The sequence below is a fragment of the Lynx canadensis genome, chromosome A3 (genome assembly GCF_007474595.2).
Source record: "Lynx canadensis isolate LIC74 chromosome A3, mLynCan4.pri.v2, whole genome shotgun sequence".
Lineage (NCBI taxonomy): Eukaryota > Metazoa > Chordata > Mammalia > Carnivora > Felidae > Lynx > Lynx canadensis.
Window position 1 is genome coordinate 89,817,841 of NC_044305.1, and position 23,741 is coordinate 89,841,581.

Here is a 23,741-nt window from a genome sequence, read left to right on the forward strand (position 1 = left end):
AAGCTCTGCTCCCTTGGGGAGGCCCTAGCGACCTCCAGTGAGGGGTGTGTGTGGGAATTTTGGTGAAACTCTCCCAAGCCCGTGGGGGTGGGGCAGAGGACAACTTTATTAGACATCTCACCTTGACCATCCCTTTAAATTCGTTGAGCAGGTTCCCTCAGCACCCCATCAGGCGCTAGGCCTCCTCCCCCAGGCAGGGAGCGGGTGCTGGTGCGCCCTGCCAGAGGTTCTGGGCAGGACTTCATTTGAGCAAGCCCTTTCTCTTCCCCCATTTTCTCTCCTTCCAGAAGCAGGAAGAGGTAACATGTGAAAGTTGTCCCTGAGCCTCAAGTGATGCGCTTCCTCTTTCTGTCTCTCTTTTAGGCAGCGCTGCCTTCTCCATCATCCTGACCCCAGAGGACAAATACCAGGAGGAGAAACTCCTCACCCTGCCCAGCCCCCACCACACACTCACCTGCTCACCTCATGCCTGGGTCCAGGGTGGGTGAGGGTGAAGAACCCACCCAGTCAAGATGATCCCTTCTCTGGGGACCGCTGCTGGTGTCCTGCCCCAGATCCTGGGCCCCAGCAGTTGGGAGAGTGGCCCCCAGCTGAGCCCTATCAGACTGCTGCAGAGGAGGTGAAGAGGGGTTGAGAAGAGGCGCCCATCCTGGAGTCTGGAGCTACTTGCCTTCACTCGCGTACACTCTTGACTGTTTTAGGAAAGAAGGACCTGGTGGTGGCCTTTGCAGGCAGGCAAGAAGCTGGACCGTGGCTTTACTCTGGCACCTATGCCCCTACCTCTGGCAGCGTCATGAGCCAGTTTCAGGTGCCCCTGGCAGTCCAACCGGACCTGCCAGGTCTTTATGACTTCCCTCAGGGCCAGGTGATGGTAGGGGGTTTCCAGGGACCTGGGCTCCCCATGGCCGGGAGTGAACCCCAACTCCGAGGGGGTGGAGATGGGCGAAAGAAAAGAAAACGGTGTGGTACTTGTGAGCCGTGCCGGCGGCTGGAAAACTGCGGGGCTTGCACCAGCTGCACCAACCGCCGCACGCACCAGATCTGCAAACTGCGCAAGTGTGAGGTGCTGAAGAAAAAAGTGGGGCTTCTCAAGGAGGTAAGCTGGCCCTTGTTTGGCTACCCTGCCCTTGCCGTGAGGGTGCTGTCCTCACAGGGTCTTGCTGAAGACGGTTAAGCCCAGTCTGCCATTCTGATCCTTTTGGTCTAACTTTCACTGGGGCCATGTGTGGGAGCTGTCTTGCTGACAGTTTGTAAGAGAGTAACCACGGAGCGGGGGTCTCCAGCTAGCACGCTCCTCTCTGATGTTTGCATTTGACGGAGGACATACCCAGCCTTATTTCTAGAAGTTGTGTGTGTGTGTGTGTGTCTGTGTGTGTCCTACTTGAAGCCTCAGATGTATTTCAAGGTCACACCAATGCTTGGGTGGCATGGGAGTGATGGTGTCAGGTAAGGGGTGGATTTGGAAAGAAAGATTTGGAGTGACAGGGTGCTTTTGTGCTGCCCTGATGAATGGGATGTTTTGTTTTTCCTAAACCTTTTCTCGAGTACCACCGTTTTTCTCAGAAAGCAGGAGAGCCTATTGGAACTGGAGATTTAATGACAACCCATGATTTGGGTTTCCCTACTGGACTGAGGACTTCTTGGGGTCCAAGACTTTTCTTTATCTCTGTGTTCTCAGGACCTGGCTCAGTTCCTTGATGTGTAGTCGGCACTCAGATACTAATTGAATGAATGAATGAATGAATGATGTGCTTTTGAGACACTGTCCAGCCCAGGGAAGAGTACTGCCTTCATTTGGAATAGGGGGATGGAGGGAGGAAAGGAGGAGTGGGGACGAAATGAAAGGGGGAAGCGGAGAGGTAGTGACCCTGCACTGGCCATCGTTCCCTTCTATTCTGGTGGCTGGCTGCCAGCACGAGGTTGGTGGCAGCCTCCATAGCGCAGAGTTGGCAGAAGTAGGGCCGAGCGAAGTTGAGCAGCTCGGGAGAGCGGTGTAGCGGCTTGAGGTCGCTCCAGGCAGCGGAACTGGCGCTGGACAGAGCCGGAGGCCTGCGCTGTCTGTGGGGCTCCTGTGCTCCGCCACTGATTTGTCCAAGGGCTCGGACAACTCAGGCCCCCTCTCCGGGGTTGTCTTCTCCCCTGGGAAATGGAGGGGTTGTGCTTGATGGCCTTTGAAGCCCTTTCCAGCTGGGCTGAGAGCCGCCGCGCTTCTGAGGGCTAGGGCACCTGTGGCTTCGATGGGCTGGCGGCTGGCGCTCGGGATTTCCCTGTCCGCTGAGCGCCCAGCTGTGCCGTGAGCTTGGTGGGGCTGTGGTCCCGTGGCTGGGAAGAGAGCTCCAAGTGTTGGGGGCAGGGAAGTGGGTGTTGCTGGGATGTCTTCTGCCCCTTTTCACTTTCTCTTGTCCATTCCTGTGGAAGCTGCATATAGCGGCCCAGGACCACAGACTCTGTGCTCTGTTTCCCTGGTCTCTGATGAAAGCAGACATCTGGATCACATGTGCAGCTCCCCCTCACCCACCCCCCCAGCTGGGAAGCAGTGTCCGGTCCCTGTATGTTGCTGGTGTTGTGGGGAGTTGGCATCCTGCTGGCCCAGGGCCCTGTGGGTCACTTCTGAAAGGGAGCAGGGGAAGAGCAGGGGTAGACTTCACTCCTGGGCATGAGATCTAGTGTTTTGGAGTAAGGAAGAGTTGTTCGGTCTACTTTTAAAGCTTGGTTCCTCTGCTTGCTTCCTTGAGGCATCCATCCCATCTTGCCACCCTCTTTGTTTCACTCCACTCCTCCTGTGATCAAACCTGAGGAGTAGGGGGGCTGAACTTTCTGAACTGGGTGTTCCTGGAAGTAGAGGACATGGTGAACTGTGTTTAAGCTTCTCATATGGCACTGATGCACACATCTGAGTGAAAGGGGCAGGGAGTGAGGCCAGTGTCCTGTCATCCTCCTGCATAAGCTGCTGACCTGGGCTGCTTGGTGATCATGGTTAAGATACAGGGATCTGGGTTGGCTGAGGCTTAGACACAGCCCTACTGAGAGATCTGTATCCATGTAGAGCTCATCGGTGATGGCTGCCCATCTCAGCCACCAGGGTCTGTGGCTGGTGGCCCGTGGTGTCCCAAGACAGAAGGACTACACACTGGTGTATAGACCAGCGCTGGCCCGCAACAAAGTTCTCTGGTTTCTAGAGAAACCGTGGGAAGGGGACAATGAAGTGACCTTTTTTCTTAAAACTATTTTTGACTTGTTTTAAGGATAGGGCCTTTCTAATTGATGCTCAAAATGCACTATCTTTTACAATTCGAAGGTGTTGGTAGAAAGTAAATCTATTTTTTTTTTTAAATCTTTACTTGGTAAAATATAAAATGGTAACTAGTGTCTACATCCACAACTTTTTTTATTGGTCCGTGAAAGCCGAAAGCAGGGGAACCACTGTCCAGGCTACACTGCATTTAATGAATGTATCTCTGGCGTAGTCACGGAGCCAAGAAACGCCCCGAGAGGCTCTGCCTGAGTGAGTCCAAGAGAACCAGCCCCAGGGGGACTGCTGGGACCTTAACCATTAGATCGGAGCAGCCATGTCACCATGTCACAGGAGAGTCCCAGGATTGGGGAGGTTGGGAAAGGGGGAGACATGTTACTGGCATCAGAGTGTTTTTTTTTTTTTTCCCCGGCTCAGGTATAGGACTTTAGAATTTGGCCCTGATTCTTCAGGTGGGACAAGACACAGCATCCAGGAGTCTCCTGGGAACCAGTCCATCTCCTTGCATCCCTGCTCCCTGGCATTTCCTCTTCTACACACCTTTTCCTTCCAGCCTGTCTCCACCTCCCCCTGCTTCTTTGAGCTGTCTGACAACTGCTTTGTGTCATTCTGTAAGGGGGAACGTTATCTTGGGTTTCTCTGCTCCTCACTCTTTTTTGCAGTGTGTGTGTGTGAAGGGGGAGGTGCTGTGGAGCCCCTTCACTCAGAAAAGAAGTTCAGCATTTTAAGACTAGAAACAGTTCCCAGGGAAGGGCCCTCCCACCAGAACCAGGTGACTGCTTCTCTGGGACCAAAAGTGAGGTAAACACCTTCAAGTGGTTTATTCCTGTACCGTGATTTTCCTTTCTAGTGGCAGGAAGAATTTAGATCCTAGGCCGATGTCCGAGACTGTTAGACTTCACATTCTTTTCACCTGAGTCGTGGCTTGTAGCACAAAGAAGATGTCTAATTAGAAGACAGGACGTGGTGGGTATGGAGACAAAGTAGGCCTCAGACCCCAAAGTAAGCCCTGTGCTGCTTACTGTCTTGAGTGTTGGTTTCTCATTTGTCAGATGGGGTAACTTTTCTCTGCAGGGTTGTTGTGAGGATTAATGGAGATTAAAATATGCATAGTGTCTGGCACATAGTAGGTAATCAAAAGGCAGTGACAACACATTCCTAGAACATCTAGGGAAGATGGCTGGGAATTAGCCTCAACTCTGCGGGGGTGGAGATGGGTGAAGAAACGGAAACAGTGTGGTACCTTCACGCATAAATGATTGTGCATTCATCTCTAAGTCGTAATTGTAAAGATATAATACAAATTAGGTGTTTATCTCAAGACATCTACTAGCTTGCTTATAAAAGAACCATGGAGCCAGGCAGAAGGAGGGAAGAATTTGCCAGCCTCTCTGCTGAGGAAGGAGGTTAGACACCTAGGAGCAAGGAGCTGCTGTGGTCTTGGGCCTTCTTGGGCTTGACTGAGAAATTGCTTGTGGGTGAGCACCTGATAGGAAGGGTAGGAGAATAACTATGGAAAAAGCAAACAAACCCTGTTTGGAAAAACATGTGTGGAAGGTTGGAAGCATGATTGAGAACATTGTGGGTGAAAAATGAAGAGAGATGGGAATATATATAGTGTGAAAACACCATCTAGCTCAGCCAAGTGGATTTAGTGGCTGAAACAGCTCTCTATTGCCGTTTTGAGACAAGATACCTCAAAATAGGGGATCTCTCAACAATACGAGAGTATCTACCGATTCTTGCCTTTCCTGTCGGTAGTCCAATGTTCCTGAAGACAGAGGCTGTGGGAGGGATGCTTTCAGGCTGGCACCAGTTCCCACCAGCAAAAGGGAGAAGTAGTTGGTAAGATAGAAGTGATGAAATTCTTTAGAGAAAGGAACCCCGTCTTCCCCCTTTGTGAAGCCAGAGTGAAGACTGGGCAAGGAGCGGCATTTACCACAGACTTCAGAAATCATCTTTCAAATGCAAAGAGTTTTTAACCCCAGGCCCACAGACTAAAAGGGAAGTTAGCTGGAAGGATGGGATTGCTCTTTCAAAAGGAAATGCTGACAGAACAGTCCTGAATGGTGCCCCAAGGAGGAAGGTGATGGGACTCTGGGAGAACTGAGCCATCTGTGTGGCTACATGGGCTGCTGTTGTGTGAGCGCAGATGGTGGAAGACCATGCTCCTTATGCGGAAAGGGGGTGTGTGTCACGGAAGGCAGATTGAGGAGTGGCCTGACCCCTTAAGAGGAGTGTCAGGAAGTACAGTGGCCAGAATGTGCTGAGGCTGGTGGAAAATACTCAAGACAATAAACGTCTTTTATATATTCCCGGCGAGAATGAGAAGGAAGTGTAGGCTTACAACTTCGGGTACATAGCTGGTGACAGAGAGCAGCCACTGGGCCCCTGTCGTGTTGGGAGGAGTGAGCTGGGGAAAGACCGCAGCGTGTGTGGTTAGGAAAGGAGGGCCAGCCAGCTGCCTTAACCTGAGTCTGAGCCATTCACTCCCTGCCGAACACCTTCACATATGCTCACAGAATGCCAATTTTTATGCAGTTATGATGGTTGAAAGAGGACTAAAAGATCAGAGACAGGCAAAAAGTACAATTCTTCAAAGAGATTTTGGAAACGATAAACGCATAAGCTTGACGTTAATTTTGGACAGCTCTAGAGCAGATTGTTAGAAAGATGGTTTGGGAGACTAGAAAGGCAAGTGATGAGCCTTGGGAGGTGGGGGTGTCCCTTTGGCTTTCTATAAAGCAGTTCAGCCAAATTAATAAATCTGGATTTCTGCAAATAAATGATGGTATCTCCTGCAGCTTCTTGGACAGATCAGAGGGTCGGTTTTTGATTTAAAGTCATCCTGAAGAGAGGGCACTGGGGTAACTGCCCGTTGAATCTTTTTATCAACCACGTGGATCAGGGATTCCACATTGTGATCCCCTGGGTCCCACTCCCAGGGATTCTGATTTAACTGGTCTGTGGTGAACCCAGTTGGGCTGGGGCACCCCAGGTGTATCTGGTGTTTAGTTAGAGTGGTAATTCTCTGATGCAGTTGAGAGACTGAGGTTATGGGCACCGACCTGGGCTCTTCTGCAGAGTGCTTGCCTGAGTCTTAGAGTATGTGAACGACCATACATCCTCCTTTGCTGATCAGTAGACCAGCAGCATGGACATTGCCTGGGAGCTTGTTAGAAATGCAGAGTCTTGGGCCCTATCTAGGACCTCCTGAATCAGAATCTGTACTTTTACCAGATTCCCACGTGATTTGTATGTCCATGAGAGTTTGAGGAGCTGATCTGCAGCGCCTCTGTGACTGGGAGAAGGGGATGGAGTTGGAGAAGGGGGCAGAAGTCAATCTTGATAAACAGGTAGAGAACTCCAGTTGCCAACAAGAATAAGGAAGATGACTAATCCATTTCTTTACCTGCAGGCCAGGGAGACAAGATCCTCTTGAGATTTACTTCAGGTTTATTCTTGTTCTTCTGGTGCCCATTATTTTGTAGTCTAGTGAGTTATCAATAAAACCCTTTAAGTTTGTGTGTGTGTGTGTTTAGAATAGTCAGGAAAGGGCTCTCAGAAGATGTCTGCTGCTAAGCAGCCTGACTCAGAATCTTGGAGTCCATGAGAGAGTAGTAGTTGGTGGTGGTTGTGAAGAGGAGATGTGTGTTTATAGAACCTTGGGTCTTATGGGAGGGTCTGGAGACTTATGGAGGAGAAAGCATGTGTACCGTCTTCAGAAGATGTAGGTAGGGAGTAGTAGGTGTGTCAGATAGATAGGTGGGTGGGGTGGCGTGCTGATGGTGGCAGTGCAGGTATTAAGTTGAATGGTAGAACGAGGGGTTAAGGAGATTGGGGCAGTCTAGAGCAATGGGCTCCAACCAAACTTGACGGAATGTAATTAGGGTAAATCTAGGGTATTGTGCTTGTTTAAAAAGAGAAAATGCACAAGCAAGGAACCCTGGTTTCCTAGCAAGTAAGAAGAGCTGAAACTCTAAAAGAGATGTTGACAGCCTATCTCGATCTGTCAGAGTGGCCACATGCAGGATGACTGAAGGAAATGGCTCTGCCGCTTGGAAATGAGGAATGCTAAGGTAAGTCTTATGTGAAAGAGGGAGTCAATTTCTATGTGTAGAGGGGTGTGCAGAACTTTTGGAAGTGCGTGGAAGTTATAAGCAGGGAGATTGAACCTATGTTAGAAAAAAAAGAATCGTCTAGGGGCGCCTTGCTGGCTCAGTCGTTGGAACATATGACTCTTGATCACGGGGTCATGAGTTCAAGCCCTACTTTGGGCATAGAACTTACTTGAAACAAAAAAAAAAGAGATAAAAGACAAAAGAATCATGTGACATTTACAGCTATTCCAGAAGTGGAGAGCCAGGCCTGAGAGAGGAGTGCATTTCCTGTACCTGTACCTGTACATGTCTGGGTAGAGGCTGGGTATTGACTGGCAGGGATTTTATGAGGACTTTCTGTATCAGGTGGGACTTCTATGTTTGGTGTCTCTTGCTAAGACCGTAGAGTATAACATCAGGTCTGTTTTTGTATTCCTCAGACAACTACATTGCAGAAGAAACACCTCTCTTAGGCCGTAAAAGTTTTTGGTCAAGATCTAGACAATCGCAGACCTAATCGCAGACCTAGGTTGGAATAGAGTGTGAACTTTCTGAAACTTTCTGCCAATTGGTATGTGACTGTAGAGGGGTGTGTTTCTTCAGGGGAGAGGGTCAGTGATTTTGTGCAGATTCTCAGTAGTATTCATGGCCTCCCCAAATTTAAGAAATATGCCCTACCTGAGCTGTCCAGTATAGTATTCACTAGCCATGTGTGGCTGTTTAAATTTTAATTTTAATTAAAATGAAATAACATTAAATTCAGTAACTCAGTTGCACTAGCTACTTTTCAGTGGCTAGTGTCTTGGGTATGGGACAGCACAAGATATATTTCCATTATTATGAGAAGTTCTATTGAACATGGAGTTTCCCTGTGATCTCTGAGCCCTCACTGAAATCTGTATCTGGGTTGGGGAAATCGTGGTTTCTGTTGTCTGCTCTCAGAAGGATATTTTGGGTTGGGATCCCTGTCCCCACCCTAAGGTAGGTGGTGAAGGGTGTGGAAATGAATAGTGCTTTTCCTGGGTTCTAACACACGCTGAAGCTCATTGCTTCTCCTTGAGGGCATGGGCCATGTTTTATTTACCTGCCACGGGGAAAGAATAACAATAGAAATGTGGTGGGGCTCCCCCATCAAAGGCTGTCTCTGAAGCTCCCTAGGGAGAAGTGGTCTCTAACGCCCACAGTCTTGACCAGCGGCCTTGGTGGACCTTGTCCATGTTTACATCTAGCCCTGAGCCTGTTGTCTCCTCTCAGTGTTGAGCCTGTCATTCTGGAGAAGGCAGTGTGGGGACCAGGCGAGTTGGAAGGCCACATCAGGGGTCTCAGGAGTTGTCACTACTTCCACGCCCTCCTTCCCATCACTTCTTTGCAGCTCCCTTGTGGGTTGAGGGCAGATGCTCAGGAAGAGAGGTGTTAGCAAGGAAAGGCACCCCTTCATCTTCCTTGAGCTGTGCTGCAGCTCAGCTGGCTGTTCCAGGGAGAGGCGTTCAGGGCTGCTGTGTGGGCCTCTACCTGAGTGTGGCCGTGCAGGGCGGAGGCTGCTGGCACACCTGGAGTGGACACACCCCTCTGTGGCCTTGTCTCCTGTCATTTGCATAAGAAATCTGATAACCTAAGTTTTTATTGGTCTTTGAGGGAGGGAGAAAAGAAAGCGGGCAGGCAGCTCATTGTAGGGTGACTGGCTGGCCTTTTGGTGACCCCAGGTCTGGGGGTTGCCTGCTTGCTTCAGGTTGCACAAGATCTTCCTGCACTGCTGGCTCTGACCTGTACAAGAGCCAAGTGCAGTATGCCCTACCTCCCCACACCTGTCAGGGAGTCCGTGGACAGAGTAGTGTACCTATCACTGCTGGTCGGGCAGCAATTCTGGATTTTCTACATGGAAGGGAAATTCTAGTGGGCAGAGTCATTTGGGGGTATGTGCCAGACTGCACTGTGCCCCATAGGCCCCCACCCCTCCTCATTACTGCCAGAGGAAGCCTCAGGAAGGGTGTGGAGGTGCCGGGTCAAAAACGAATACTGAGGCGCTGGACTAGATTCTGTTCCACTTCTGAGCCATTCGTGCGGGAAGGACCCTGAGCGGCTTGCTCTTAACTTTTCTCTTTTTATTGATTGCTCTGCTCTTCAAGGGTAAGGATTCATGCCCCAGTAAGGAGTGGGGTGTTGGGAAGAGCTAAGTGCTAGGACAAGGAGGAGAGGCACCTTCCCAGAATGTTTCCTTGGTCCCGGGCCTCACAGCGTCTCCAGTGCGAGGGGGAGGACAATTCCTCTCTCTGGCATCGGCCACAGTTTTCAGTGGTGGGGGGATGGGCAGGACGTCCTCTGCTTTGACTTGTAGACCTGCGAGTTGCCTTCCCAGCCTGATTCAGAGAATTGCCTGGGACTGGCTGTGCGCAAGGCACGCGCGCGCTTGGAGCCTCAGCTGCGGGTAAAGAGGAGGCAGCGCTTACTCCGTCCTTAATGAGCTCACAGTCTGGGGAGGGAGACAAGCATGGAAACAAATAATTACAGTACGGTGTGTCAGGGCTTTAAGAGAGGGACGCCTCCAAGGCAGAGATGAGCCTTACTTACCTTTGGGCTCAGTGGGGAGGGGAAGGGACAGATTCTGAGTTTCAGTGTAGCGATATGTGAAGGACAAGGGGGCTTCCAGGAGGAAGGGAGCATTGTCCCTGAGCTTGAGGTGTGTAGAGATGCTTCTTGAATGCTCATGGCTGGTGGCAGGGTGTGGAAGGCTGCGGACAGACAGCAACGGGCCACCTGAGGGTGTTCCCAGGTCCTCCGGGTGAAAGGTAAGACGCGCTTTGTGTTAATTCCTCTTGGAAGTCTCCACGGGCGCTGTCCACAGGTTTCTAAGCCACTCAGCATTCCTGTCCCACCTCTCAACCACCTCTTAAGGTCCATGTTGTTTGCCTGGATCCTGGAACATTTGGTGGCCCAAGGCTGTTGTATTTGGGGTGGGGAAACGCAGATGCGGCTCGTAGACTGCAAGACTTTCTCACAAGCATCTAGGAGGGCGGGCAGGGTGTGGGCAGAGCTACAGCTGCTACCTGTTAGCTGGGGTGGGGGAGGGGGCAGGTGCATTCTGTTTGTTAGTATGGAAACTTGTGGTGGGGTTGTTGGCTGGTTCTGATAGTATTCCCTCGGACATTGCTGGGTGCATGGGTTCAGTTTGTTTCCGCTGCATCTCCAGAAGCACCTTTTCTCCTCCTCTCCTTCTCCTCCGCACACTGCACACTCCATCTCCTCCTCCTCTTCCTTGTGATTGCTGTTGACACAGACTTCCGCTGCCAAAGCTAATTGTGAGGCCTGATCAGTGAATGAAGGCAAAGGCAGTTCCCATGACAACCGCAAAGAGTTTCAAATATAGGGGATGATGTGTGTGATGGGCTGCAATTACTTGGGTGGAAATTGATGCGTGGACACCGGGGACTTCAAACATAGGCCCTGAAGGTGGAGGGGGTATTGGGTTTCTTTGGCAGGATCCTTTGTGTGATGGAGAGGGAAGGAAACGAGGGTGTGACTCCCCCACAGTTGACTCCAGGTGCCTTCAGTGTGCGCAAAACCCCTCAGGGGCTTGGGGAAGTCACGACTCCAACCATTCTGGTTGAGGAGGCAGGACACCCAGAGGGACAAATATCGGTAGCAAGTGTCAAATGAGAAACATTAGAAGTGCTGTCAGCTGGCAGAGGACTGGGGTAACCCTAGAAGGCTTCCTGGAGGAAGTGGGTCTTGAACTGAGCTTTAAAGGAAAGCTTTGTGGGGAATGACCTCATTCAGGACACAGCTATGCCAGAGAAGTCTGTCTACCTCCTGCCAACTCTAGAAGAGGTAAGTTGATATGAAAATCATAGAACTACACAGAGCAGCCCCAACTGTATCACTGCAAGTTAAGGGGTGGCAAGAGCCCTGCTCAGTCATTCTCTCACTGTGTGACCTTAGGCAAGGTGCTTGGCCATCCTGTAAACTGATTTTTCTTATCTTTAGAATGGGCATGAATAACTCCTGTTTCCCTGGTTTGTTTTGAGGATTAAGTAAGAGATGATACATCATGTTCCAAGTATGGGGCCCTACAATGAGGTTGATGTTTGTTTGACGTTCCTGTACAGGCTCCTGAATCTATGTCTGGATGTGTCCCCATTCCCTAGTCTTTGTATATCAGTGTGGTTTCCGGCCTGTGGGTATCCATGTTCCTGAGGTTCTCAGTATTGGGTAATTTGTGTGTTCTGAGAGAGTGAATCCATCTGCCTCTCCCCAGTGGGGAGGGCTGTAGCCCCATTCCTCTTGCTGGGAGTATAGTGGGACTGGGGTCATGATAGAAAGTGGGGAGGAACCCTTAGTCCCCAGGGGTCCCAAGTACCTCTGGGTTAGTTCCTGAGAAGACCAAAATGTAGAAAGGCCAATAGAGATGGGAGATAGTTGATTGTATTGTGGGGGTATGGCGCGCGTCTCTGCTGGGAGCATGCACCTTTGTGACTCCTAGACCCCTGGCATTCCAGTGTGGGACAGAGATGGGATGGGAGCAGGTGGACTGCCTCTGGGACCCTGGGCTATTCTAGAGTATCTGCAGGCTGCTGGGGGGTGGGCCAGGACCTGTGGGTGGGGTAGGACTGAGTTAGCAGTGGGGTGGGAGTGGGGGTCAAGCAGCCCAAATGGCTCTTGCAGGCTGGTGAGGAAGATATGTGCTGGCTGAGACTCAGCTGTAGTTTAGTTCTAGCAGGTCCTGCCCTCCCATGAGAGCAGGTGTCCCTCTGATCCTTGGGGACCTCAAAGGGAAGGTCAACCAGGAGAGTGGCGTCTCCATTTCAGTGCCCAACCCCCTGTCTCTCCTCCCTCCTTGCCTAGAAAGTCAGCTCAGCACATTCCAGCTCTGTGCAGAGCCTAGTAAAGTGGGGAAGACAGGGCCCCCGCCCACGTGGGGAAGACCGCCGTGTAAATAAATAACTGCACTTGGTTGTGACTGGTGCTGGAGGAAAGGCTGTGCACTGCGCTGTGAGGCCCTTGGAGGAATGGGGCATACTCACAGAAGCTAGATGAACTGGGAAAGCCTCAGAGGGAGGTGACAGTTGGATGAAGCCTTGCACCAGGCCGGGGAGGGGGGTGTGGAGAAGGGGAGGGGAACTGAGTCAAGGAGCAGCTTCAAGAAGTCTCTGAGGCATGAAAAACATTACTATTCTCAGACCCATAGTTTGAAGGGAAGTGGTTAGGTTCAAATGACCCTATCCCTTTTTGCGTTTCCCCAGGATTGGCAGAGAGAGGGATTAAAGAACTGGAATGAGAAAAGCATAGATTGGAATTCTAGCTCACTGCCCACCAGCTGTGTGTGGATGGGCAAGTAACTTAACATCTCTAAGTCTGCTTCTCCGTGAAAGACGAGGTTGTGTGTGGAATAAGTCCAATGAGATGCTCCTACAGCGTAATTGGCACAGGGCCTGGGACGTAGCAGGGGCTTGATAAACTGTGGCAGCCGCAGCAGCAACAGTATTAATTGTTACTGTCCAAGCAGTGTTAGTCACTCTTATCCAGCAGCAGACTGTGTGTGGTGTGGGTGGGCGGGCCAGGGGTTCTGGGGACCAGAATAAAGGAAGAACTTCACTTGGCTTGGCCAAGGTAAGAGCTAGGGGGTGCAGAAGCCGTTTTCCATCTTGAGCCATGGCTCAGGACACTGCTCCTTGCCTTTACCTTGTTACCTGCCCTGGGGAGGAGCCCATGAGGGCTGCCCTTTATCCCCAGGGGTGAGGCCCCAGTGCAGTGCCTCATGGAGTCTCCTCACCAGAGGCCAGCTTTGCTGTCTCTCCCAAGGCAGCTCATCCCATTCTGAGTATCTCCTTGGGGCCCCGTGGAGGGTGCAGCAGTTGGGCATCTATGGTGGAGCGGATAGCAGAACACATCACTGAAACAGGGGCTTTCACAGATCCTAACTAGTCCTACCAGTCACTTCTCCTCTGTGACCTCAGCTTCTTCATCTGTAAGATTCTCAAGAAGTAGCAGCTGCATTTCTTCATAGAATCCTCTTGGCTGCGCATGAGTTAGCTACTGTTTGTAGTTCCATTTTACAGAAGAGCAAAGTGAGGCTAAGACAGGTAAAGTAACACCACCAAGGTGCTGCAGCTAGGTCGTGATGGAGCTGGGAACCGAACCAGATGTGTGAGCACCAGAGTCTGTGGCAGTCCCCTTCCCAGGAGGTGGAAACTTTGGGGTGTTCAGCTACAGGGAGGAGATAGGGTGAAGCAGGGTGTGCTCAGGGATACCCAGGAAATTAAATCCAGGAGTGGTTTGTAAGACTTTGCTCTCCCCATTCTGTTCTCCTGCTGCCCTTTTAGTCTCCAGGGTGTTGTAGGCTTCAAAGGCTCAGAGTTCAGGAACTGGAGGCCAGAGTTTTTTGGGTCTGGGTCACCTCCCCTCCTCAGCCTTTTCTGGGGATAGAAAGTCCTGAGGTCTGGGGAGGCTCTGGGGCCTGGAGGGCCACCTTCATCCATGACCTTTCTGAGAGAGGAGGAAACATCCTACTGGTGGTAGTGGTGGAGGAGGCTGTCTGGATGGGGTGGGGTATGTTCAGGCATGAGGGATGAGTGATCTAGGGTGAGCTGTGGGTGTTGGTGTGTATGGGGAGGGCAAGGCTGACTCCATGAGTCTGAGCCACAGGCAGTGTGGGTGGGCTTCAAGAAGTCTATTTTCTGAGGTGGGCGCTAGAGGGAGGGAGGAGCAGGATGTTTTTAAGGGTTAAGAGTCTGGTCTTTAGAGCCAGATGAACCTGGCTTGGAGTCCCAACCCTGCTGTGTTCTAGCTATTGTCACCTTGGGTAAGTTCCTTTACTTGCCTTGCCTTGTTTCCTCATCTGCAAAAATGGGGTAAAGGTTCATAGTGCCAAGGCTTTCTTCTTCTTCTTGGAATATTGCAGAGGCTGTCACTCCTCCGGCTCTCTTCTCCTAGCACCTGGCACCGGCCTGGCTGCCGCCGGGATGAGGCAGTGTGCTAGTGTTCCTGGGCTTAGAGAGTGGCTGGAGGGGGAATCCCACCAGTCCGCCCAGCTCGACCTCAGGCGCAGTCTGTTATCTCTGACCCCGGAGATGCAGGAGACGCCCTGGGTATTACCTTCAGGGTCCCCTACTCGGGAGGAAGTGGGGTGCCCCGGGATCCCCGGCAGGCCTGGGAGCGGCGGCGGCAGGCCTGGGCAGCAGCCAGCGCAGCTCCGCGGCACCCTTGGCGGCGCCCCCGCCTCCCGGCTGGGCAGGTCCAGCCCCCGGCGGCCCTGCCCCCGCCCGGCGGGCCACGGGGATTGGCTGGCGAGCGCGCCGCCCCCTCCACACAAGGCTCGCCGGCGGCGGGGAGGGGAGCCAAGCCGGCAGCTGGCCGCCGCCTCCTCTGCAGTGCCTCCCTCCGTGTGCTCCGGCGGGGATAATGGGAGGCCCGCCGGCCGATGCACCAGAGGAGGCCGGCCGAGGTAGAGCGGGCAGGGCGGGGAGGGACGAGGCCAGACAGGACGCAGGAGGAGGGGCAGTGCCCTCCTGGATCTCTGGAGGGTGGAAAGAGGAGAAATGAAAACAAAAACACAGGAAGGCGAATGAGCAGATCCACCGAGAGTCTGGGCGGCAGCTGGAGGCAGGAAGATGGTCCCGGCTATCCTTTCTTTCCGAGGCCCCCTCCCTCCCATTCTCCTCCTTCCCCTGCAGTGGTGCTGGGGGTGTGCAGCAGAAGGACTTTGCTTCTTTGCTGGTGTCAGCCGGGCTCATCAGTCTCTCTGGCTTCTTTTGCAGGTGGAAATAAAGGCTGGTGAAGGAGCCGGGCCGTGGGGACAAGGGGCTGCTGTCAAGGTACCTTGTGTGTGTGCGTGCGCGCGCGCGCGCACGCGTGCGTGTGTGTGTGTGTGTGTGTGTGTGTGTGTGTGTGTGTGTGGGGTGGGGGTGAAGTGTTTGACTGGATTGGATAAAAATAAAGGGTCTCCTCTGGTGATCCCTTAATCTCCCACTGTGTGTGTAGCAGCAGCTGAGGGGGAGGGGTGGCGGGGGTGTGGGCGACCAATGAATTCTCAGGCCTGTGTGGGTTTTGTTTGGATTCTTTTTGCTTTCTCAGCTGGATGGTTTGGGTGCAGTTGGGATTGGGTTTGTTGAACTGTTTTTTTTTTTTTTTTTTTTTTTTTAAGACATGCAACCCACTCCCCACCCTGGCCTCTGGAAATCTCTCGAGAATGTCCCTGGCGCTGCTGGGTTGGTTAGCATCCAACCTGCAGAAATCCCGGGGGGGGGGGGGGGCTCAGGGGGAGGGGGGATTGTGCTTCTGTGTCTGAAGCTGATAGGGTGTCATTAGTCATGCTGCTGTCACCATGGAGATGGCTGGAGATGAGAGGAGGTGGTGGGGGTGAGGATATTTTGGGTAGGGTGGGGGCTGATGCAATATCATGACTGGGAATCCGGCGGGCGGCTGTTACTCTGTGCAGATTGGTGTCTGGGGGACTGGGAAGGGAATGTTACCAGGTGCGTGGGAAGCAGAGAAGGGGGCATTGAGCTTCTCCATGTGATCGCCTGAGGGCCAGGACTCGGGTATTTGGGGCAGGGCAGAATCTGGTGGGGGTATCAGCCATTACTAGGGAATACAGATGTTCCTCTCAGATTGGCAAGGACCAGGATCAGTAGGTTTCCCTGGGCTTTGCCCCTCTTTTCAGGGCCAGGGACCCGCTGAGTGTTTGGGATTACTCAGCAGTATCCTCTGCTGGCCCAGGGTGGAGAAAACTGAGCAGGAGGCAGTTTCATGTGGCTGCCTCTCAAGTCCAAGCAGAGAGGCTGGGGAAGGAGTGCTGGGCAGGGGCAGTACAGAGGGGACTTCTCCTGGGAGGGAGGGAGCCTGTCCCTGCCCCTGGCTCAGCCCTTCTTTCCCCTTTGGCCCATGGAGCCTATGGGGAGCTGGGGGAATCAGGTTGCTTGGGTAGCAGGTAGGCGAGCTGCTGTAGTCCCTGGACACTTTTAGACTTTGGTCCCTGGAAATCCTCCTCCCACTTCCTGGGAAAGCTGTGGGAAGCTCTGTGGAGGTGCTGGAAGTGGCACCCTGCCGCCTCACTGCCTGGGTGGGGACGCTGGCAGGGAGGGGCTCTGCTTCCCCACGTGGGATGGGGGCTCCTGGGTGAGGCTGCCGGGTGGATCAGGAGCCGGGGTGGTTCCCTGGACTCCTCCCAAGGAACTTGAGGCAAGGAAGTGCTTAGGGGAGGGCATAAATTTTGCTTCTGAAACCTGTTCTGGGGGAAGAAGAAGAGCCAGGTGGCATTAGCTCCCCTGGGGAGCTGGGCATGTCTTGGTGAGGCTGGGAGTAGTGGGCGGCCCCTGAGGCAAGCAGAGGGTGGTTGATACTGGCGGTGCTGTGGGTGGGGAGGAGAGAGCTGTGAGCTCACTCGCTCTCTTCTCCGGAGCAGAACCCCCGGTTCCACCTCCACTTCCTTCCCTGGCCTCCCACTGCTGACTGGGGGAGCTGTAATCACCGTGTGTCCTATTGAGGGCTGTGGGCACAGAGATCATGGAGTGCACCTGTTCTTCCCCCCACCCTGGGGAAAACAGGACAAGGGGATGAGGACAGATGGGCTCAGGGCAGGGGGCAGCTCCCTCCTTCCTCTGTGTCTCCGGCCTTGTCAGCCAGAGCTTCCCTCTCTGCTGGGAGGAAGGACTGCTGGCAGGTTTGTTTACTCCCCAAAGCACCCCCCTCCTGCCTAGCGATGGCTTCTCTTCAGCTCTTTCCAAGTGTGTTCTCCGTTTCTCCCTGCCTGCATTCTGCTGGCCCTGCAGTGCTGCTGGAAGCTCCCAGCCTAATACCTCAACCTTTGGTGTTGTGGGCATGCGGCAGAGGCTACTTGCAAAAGTAGAGGAAGCCTTTCAAACACGTCTTCCTCCTTCCCTCTTCTCAGAGCAGGGCCTGAGCTGGCTTGGTTTTTAAAGTTCTGAGATTGTGTCTGTGCTTGTTTTTATTGTTGAGTCGTCTGTCTGAGAATCCTAGCCTCCTCTTGGCTCGGCTTGGGCATTGCCAGAAAGCACTCAGATCTGACCACCCCCCTGCCAGCCCCTTTCCTGGTGCTGCCTTTCCCCCACATGGAGTTTTCTTAGGTGGCCAGTTGGGTGAGGTCCCACATACCCAGATGAGGCAGTCTTATCAGATCCTCTTCCCTCAGCAGGTCGTGGTGTAGGAAGATGTGTCTGGTGTGTGAGCTCATTCTGAGTTCAGGCCAAGACTCTGGGACATGGGACGAGGGGGTGTCACATGTCAGAGTCTGTGCTCCCATAGTATGGGTGCGAGATAGGTAAACTTCATGGGTGAATGGTATGCAGCAGGAGGTGGAAATGTGCTCGTCTGCTGTGTGTTCAGTCCCGCCAGAGTTTCAGGAATATCCATGATGTAGGGTGTGCGTAAGTGATGCCTCGCACAGGCATAGAGTTGAGCTTGATAAACGCAGTTTGTCATTTAACTGGCTAGTGTGTTATGTGTGTGCCCATGATATCCCGAGGAACATGCCACAGCACACACTGTTGCCACCACCTCTTTCTTGGCAGCCTGGACAGGAGTGAGTGCCCAGTGCCGAGAGCTCCAGGCCACCCTGCTTTCGGGCTCCCACGCTGCTCCCACGCTCTGCCCCATGGGAATCCTCAACTGGCTGAGGATGTCTGGAAACTATTTTGGGACTATGCCCGGGATCTCTGCCTTCTGTCTCTCCTTTGGACCACTGCAGAAATCCCCCTTTGTTGAGGATTTGTGATCCACACACCGTGGGTGATTCATACTAGATCTTTCTTGCCTGCTCTTCCTATTCTCCAGCCACTTGTGAGCGTCTAGTGGAAATTTCCCCCCACCCCCCCGCCCAGGTAAGTTTACAAGCAGCAGTGAACTTGGGGAGATACAGAAGTAGGCGAGTGCAGGAAGCGAATGGAGCACAGAGGACTTCAGAGTGGAGTTTGAGAATGGAGAGAGTGAGGGCTTCCCCCGCCCCACGTGATAAGGACTGCAGTTAGAGTCTCAGAGCCCCACCTCCTTAGTGACCCCAACCACTTTTGAATGTCCTGGGAAGGGAGAGGGCATTGCAGGATAGATGTGTGAGTGAGCCAGAGGGAGAGCCTTCCTGCCTGCCAGGGCACAGGGATCACAGTGAGGGCTCTGGTGGCCCTCTTGCTAGGCTTGCTGAGGAGGGGCCTGGGCTCTGGGTTCCCTCCAGCTGCTAGAAATGGTCTTTGTGGTCCTGCCAAGTCCCCTCCCGCCCCTCCCAATCCCCTCCCTAGCAAGGGGTTTGGCTGGCTGGAGGTGGGGGGCGGGGAGCATGGGGAGGGGCTTTGGTTTGGCTGAGCTTCCGGGTCTCCCAGTTTTCTTTTTCCCACCCTGACCTCTTGGGCTTTTGGCCTCATTTCCTCTCACACTCTCGCATCTGGCAGTCAGCTGAGGACTCCCCCTTGTTCCCAGCATGTGTGCAGCTTCTGAGAAGGAGGTGACTTCCTTGGGGGTTAGTTTAAGAAGCCTTTGGGCAAATAGGGGACAGGAATGGCTCAGAGGGTGAGAATCTATTGATTATCATGCTATCCAGGAAGGACTGTGACCCCACTCACTCTATCTCCCTTTTTTCTTCCCTTTGTCTTTCAGTGTTTATGAGCATTTACCATGTTCTAGGTGCAATACTAGATCCTGAAAAAAAAAAAAAAAGAGAAATCATTATTTGATCTTCACCATATCATTGGAAGCAAGAGACATTGACTAAATCACCAACACTCATAACTCTGAGGGGGAAAACCAGCATTGGCAAGTTTTGTTTTTTATGTAGTAAAGGCTTTTGATCTTTGTGTTTGGGGCTGTGAACTTGCACGTGGCTGACCAACCCCTTCACCCCGAGCTGTGCCTAGCTCCTAGCTCTGTATGTTTGCTTTCATACTGGTTCGGTGGACCTCAAGGGACTGTGCCGGAAGAATCCACACACCAGCCTTGTTTTCAGTAAGTTAGTGTTTCCGGGATCTGGTGCTTACAGATTATTAGGGTAGTGGGGTCAGGAATTGAACAGCTGGGAAGAAAGCTTAGTTTTGAAAGGAAAGTGTTGGGTATGGATGTGTTGGGTTTGAGATTCAGGTAAAGCAGAATCGAAATACTGTGTCTGCACATTCTGCCTTGAACCCTGAATTGCCCCCTACTCAGTGGGAGTATGTGGGTCCTGCAGCCCTTCCTGCATTGGGGTTCCCATGGAGACCACTGGCTGCGAAGAGGAAGCTGAGAAGTGCAGTTGTGTGGTTTCTTCTCCTCTCTGTTCCCAACGCTGCTCCGGTGTCTGGGTGCTGTCATTTAGCTTGGGGGTACTTAGTGTCCTTGGACTTCCATTTTCTTTGTGAAATGAAGGGGTTACCCAAAGTTAGTTTTTCTCAAACTCAGTGTGGCACAAAGTGCCAGTTTTCTTTTTTTCTTAACACCCAAAATGTTGCAAATGGAAACATGGTCCTACTTTGTACAAGGAGTTTGCAGCTTGTGCCAGGCATGGCTCACCTTGGGAGTTCACCATTCGGATTGGTCTGTGAGCCACTGGATGGGGTGTGTCCAGTGGACATGCTCTTGCATGTTGCAGCAGGTTCATATCGCTATGATGGCTTTAGGAGTTGTGGACTAGTGATAAACAGTTTATGGGCCATACCCTGAACTGCATTACTTCTCAACTTTGCTTCTGAGAGAGCAGAGGGTCTCTGTTTTGACCCTCTCCCCCCACTCCTTTCTGGACATGACTTCCCCTCTTTTCAGTACTGTTCATCTGGAGGATTCTTGGAAGAATAAAGATCTTGCTATCCCAGAGATTCTTCCTGAGTACCTCGAAAGATTTACTTGCCTCTCCAGCTTCTGTAGATAAGGATGCTTCCTGTTTGCCCTTTCTTCTCTGCACGTCTCAGATTCTGATGGAGAAGTGTCAGAACCTGTGGAGCCCCCTGAAGGGGCAAGAGTGTGCGCGTGCATGTGTGCCTGTACTCCATGCCTTGAAGGAAGAGAATGGTTAAGGGGAGGCCAGGTTTCCTGTAGATGCCAGAGCTGACTCGTGCCCTGCGAGACACTAAAGGTCCATCGCTTCAGGCAAGGCACCTTGCCTTTTGAGCTTTTTCCATGTGGTGGCTCCCAGTCATCCAGAAGTGGAGCCCTTTTCACAAATTCTGCCCTGATTTCCTGTAAGGACAGACATCCCAGCATTTTTGATTGCATGAGTTTGGGTCTCTCCCTCCTAGTTTATCCCATCTCCCCCCTGCATGCTCTGCAAAGTTTGTTTTACTTCTCTGCTGAGGATGTTTGGCCTCTCCATTTAGGATGCTGAAGGCTAGACAAAAAAAAATTTTTTAATTGATTTCCTACTACCCTGGCTGCCTCATCCTAGAGGAAAGCGGGGGCAGGGGCTAAGGTATAGGGAACACTGTCTTGCCACAGAAATATTCCTTAAGAGGCAAACATCCTAAGGACAGTAAGATTAGGGTCTGAGCAAATCCTGGTTACCTCTGTGGCCTGGAACTCTTATGCCCTTGGTGCTTAAGTAATTGGATTTCTCAACCCCGCCTCCAAGCATTTTTCACATGTAATCCTAACCTCATGGGCTTTGCCAGGGGAACAAAGACATTGAAAGGGTTTGCAACTTGTCCCTGACAGTGAGCTCCTAAACTCTCTGCCATGTTGACTGAGTTTTCCTGCTTTGCATCTTCTTCAGCATGCACCCATGTCTCCTTCCCAACGTTCTTCTCTGCTCTTTTAGCCTGTGGGCCTTGGTTCCCAGCCCTGCTAGACAGAAGGAACTGTTTCTGCCCATCCACTGTCCTATACCTTAGGAAGTTTCCATCCCTGATTCCTGCTGGCTTCTCTGCATAAGGTGGAAGAACTAGGGCGGGGGCGGGGGGGGAGGTTAGTAACTCTGCCAGAGGCAGAGACCCTGGAATGGTGCTGGGCTGAGAGTCTTCTCTGCATCCCCAGACAGACTCTCTGCTCTACCTTCGTCCTTGAATGTGGGACAAGGCCCAGGTTTCCTGGGCCAAATCATTTCTCTGCTGACTTGAACAAGTTCAGGCTGGGTACAGGGAGCTCCCTCTGACCACCAGGCTCTGCTGGATCCAGAGAGGAGAGACTCCCTTCCCAAGTGGAATCTTTGTCGCCCTATACCCTGAGGTCTCGTGGGCACACAGAGATGGATTTTCAGTGGAGTGGGGGAGGCTGTGCCCTAGAGATGCCCATTCTGTTCTTCTTGGTGCAACACATCCCTTTCTCTTCCCCTGCTGTGTTCTCCATCCTAGAACACTGTTCATGGCTTCAGCCCACCTCCAGTCTCGCTCTTTGTGGTTTGAGCTCATCCCTAAGTTCTAGACTGAGAAGAGAGGTCCTTTGAGGGGGCTGCTTAGTGTGGTATGGGCCAGGGACTCCTTACATCCTGGTTTTATCTAGGAACTTATAAAATGCTGTGGGTCTGCTGGGCCAAGATAGCTGTCTGCTAGGGTCAGACATGTGTGTTCCTCTCACACATTTAGGTAGGGTGCTTGCAACATGAGGGTGATATGGGGGCCCCAGAGGTTAGTGTTAGAAACTCTGGGCAGGTTGGCCCTGGGGCATCCCCTCCTCATTGGCCCTGCCACTTGTCCCAGAGCCAGGTCCTATGTGATGGTTGAGCTATATGCTGACCTCTGCCCTGTGGCCTTTCTTCTAATTGTTATTTTTCCTCGGTTTCCTGTTTTCCAGCTGTGGGTTCCCAGTGGTGTCATTTGGACCCTGGGTAGTAGTTAGGGCTTAGCTCTGGGGTTGTGTGGTTGCAGTGGTACATGTCTTGGGGCTGTACTGGCAAGTGGTCCAGGGCCCTCTGAACACTTGGCTGGGGGCCAGAACCCAGGGTTCTGTGTCCAACCGTCCAACCCTTGGGAAGCTCCTCCCCCACTCTTCAGCGGCTGCCTCCTTCACATGGGGGCATTGTTCCCCACTGGTCTCTGTCTGACGTCTGGGGGAACTGGGATGTGGAGGAGGACCTGGGAGGGTGCCAGGGCACTTCAGCCCCTAAACACTTGCTCCCACTCCCCTCATAGCCTCCACCAGGACAAACAGGGACCACGCTTAAACTTGCTGAGAGAGTGTCCAGTCCCTCTGCTTCAGCTAGTTTAGTGTTTCTCAGCACTACTGAGTATTAGAATCATCAGGGGAACTTTAAAAAAAAAAGGAAGTATCAATGCCTGGACCCCAGCCCCTGAGAGTCTGATGTGATTAGTGTGGAGTAGAGCCCAGGCACCAGCATCTTTCAGGACTCCTCAGGTGATTCAAATGTGTGTCCAGGGGTGCAAGCCACTGCCCTCATCCTGTTTGGCTTTTCTTGTGCCTCCCATACTGCCCCAGAATTTTTTTCTTGTTCATTGCTAATTTTAGTAGTAATCAATAGAGTCTGGAAAGATTAAGACGAGACATGTCAGACAAAATACTGGATTAAATGTTCTGTTCCATGAAACTGATCCATGAGTTCATATTTATTAAAACCAGAATTTAAGAGGGAGACTCTGTGGCAGATGATAGAAACAGAGTATTCTCCTCTCAGTTTTTAATGAAAAAAAAAATTTATTGAAGTATAGCATACACATGAAAGGGTACACGCTGTATGCAGTTTGGTGAATTTTCACAAGGTAAACACACCTGTAAAACCAGCATCTGGCTTAAGAAATGAGTACTTTCACTCCATTCCCACCACCCAGAATTTCTGTGTCATTGCGCAAAGTCAGGTCAGGATATGCATGGTACAGCACGGTGTGCTGGCCTTGGGCCTGGAGGGCTTCAGCTCGTCCTCTGCCAGGAGCATCGTTCCATGCCTGTGTGGGTGCTCCTGAAACCGAGTGGGTTTCCTGATGATAGGACCCAGGGCAGAGGAAGCCTGCCAGCCCCTCCCCTGTGTTACTCCCCTATCACCTTTAGTTCCTTTTCCACCTTAGCCTTTAGGCTTGCCAGTCCTTAATCTTGGCTAAATCCAAAAATCTGTTATCGTTGTTTGGCTTTTTGTTCTCTCTTTTTTGTTTTACAGATAATACATGTTCTTTGGAGAAATTAGAAAATAGAAATAGGCATGGGGCACCTGGGTGGTTCAATTGGCTAAGCGATCCTTGATTTTGGCCCAGGTCATAATCTCATGGGACATGGGATCAAGCCCTGCCTCAGGCTCTGCACTGAACGTGGAGCCTGCTTGGAATTCTCTCCCTCTCTTTCTCTGCTTCTCCCCAACTCATGGGCATGTGTGCGCATGTGTGCTCTCTTTCAAAATAAATAAGTAAACATCAAAAATTAAAAAAAAAAAAGAAAGAAAATAGACAGGAGGGGAATTTGCCCATAATTTCACAACCCAGTTAACCACTGTTAACTAGTGTTCCTCCAGACTTTGTGCACATACTTGACCCTTGAACAAGATG

General features: G+C 52.0%; 1 protein-coding gene across 2 annotated transcripts in view; it reads left to right on the plus strand.

The window, feature by feature from the left end:
• Positions 1 to 23,741, plus strand: part of TET3 (tet methylcytosine dioxygenase 3) — a 100,500-nt gene that overhangs the window by 1,745 nt on the left and 75,014 nt on the right. For both annotated transcript variants that reach the window (XM_030310882.1, XM_030310881.1), the window contains exons 2-3: positions 364 to 1,096; positions 15,105 to 15,161. In XM_030310882.1, coding sequence (XP_030166742.1) covers positions 794 to 1,096; positions 15,105 to 15,161 — 360 coding nt within the window. In that variant the 5' untranslated portion in view covers positions 364 to 793. The remainder of the gene's footprint in view (positions 1 to 363; positions 1,097 to 15,104; positions 15,162 to 23,741) is intronic.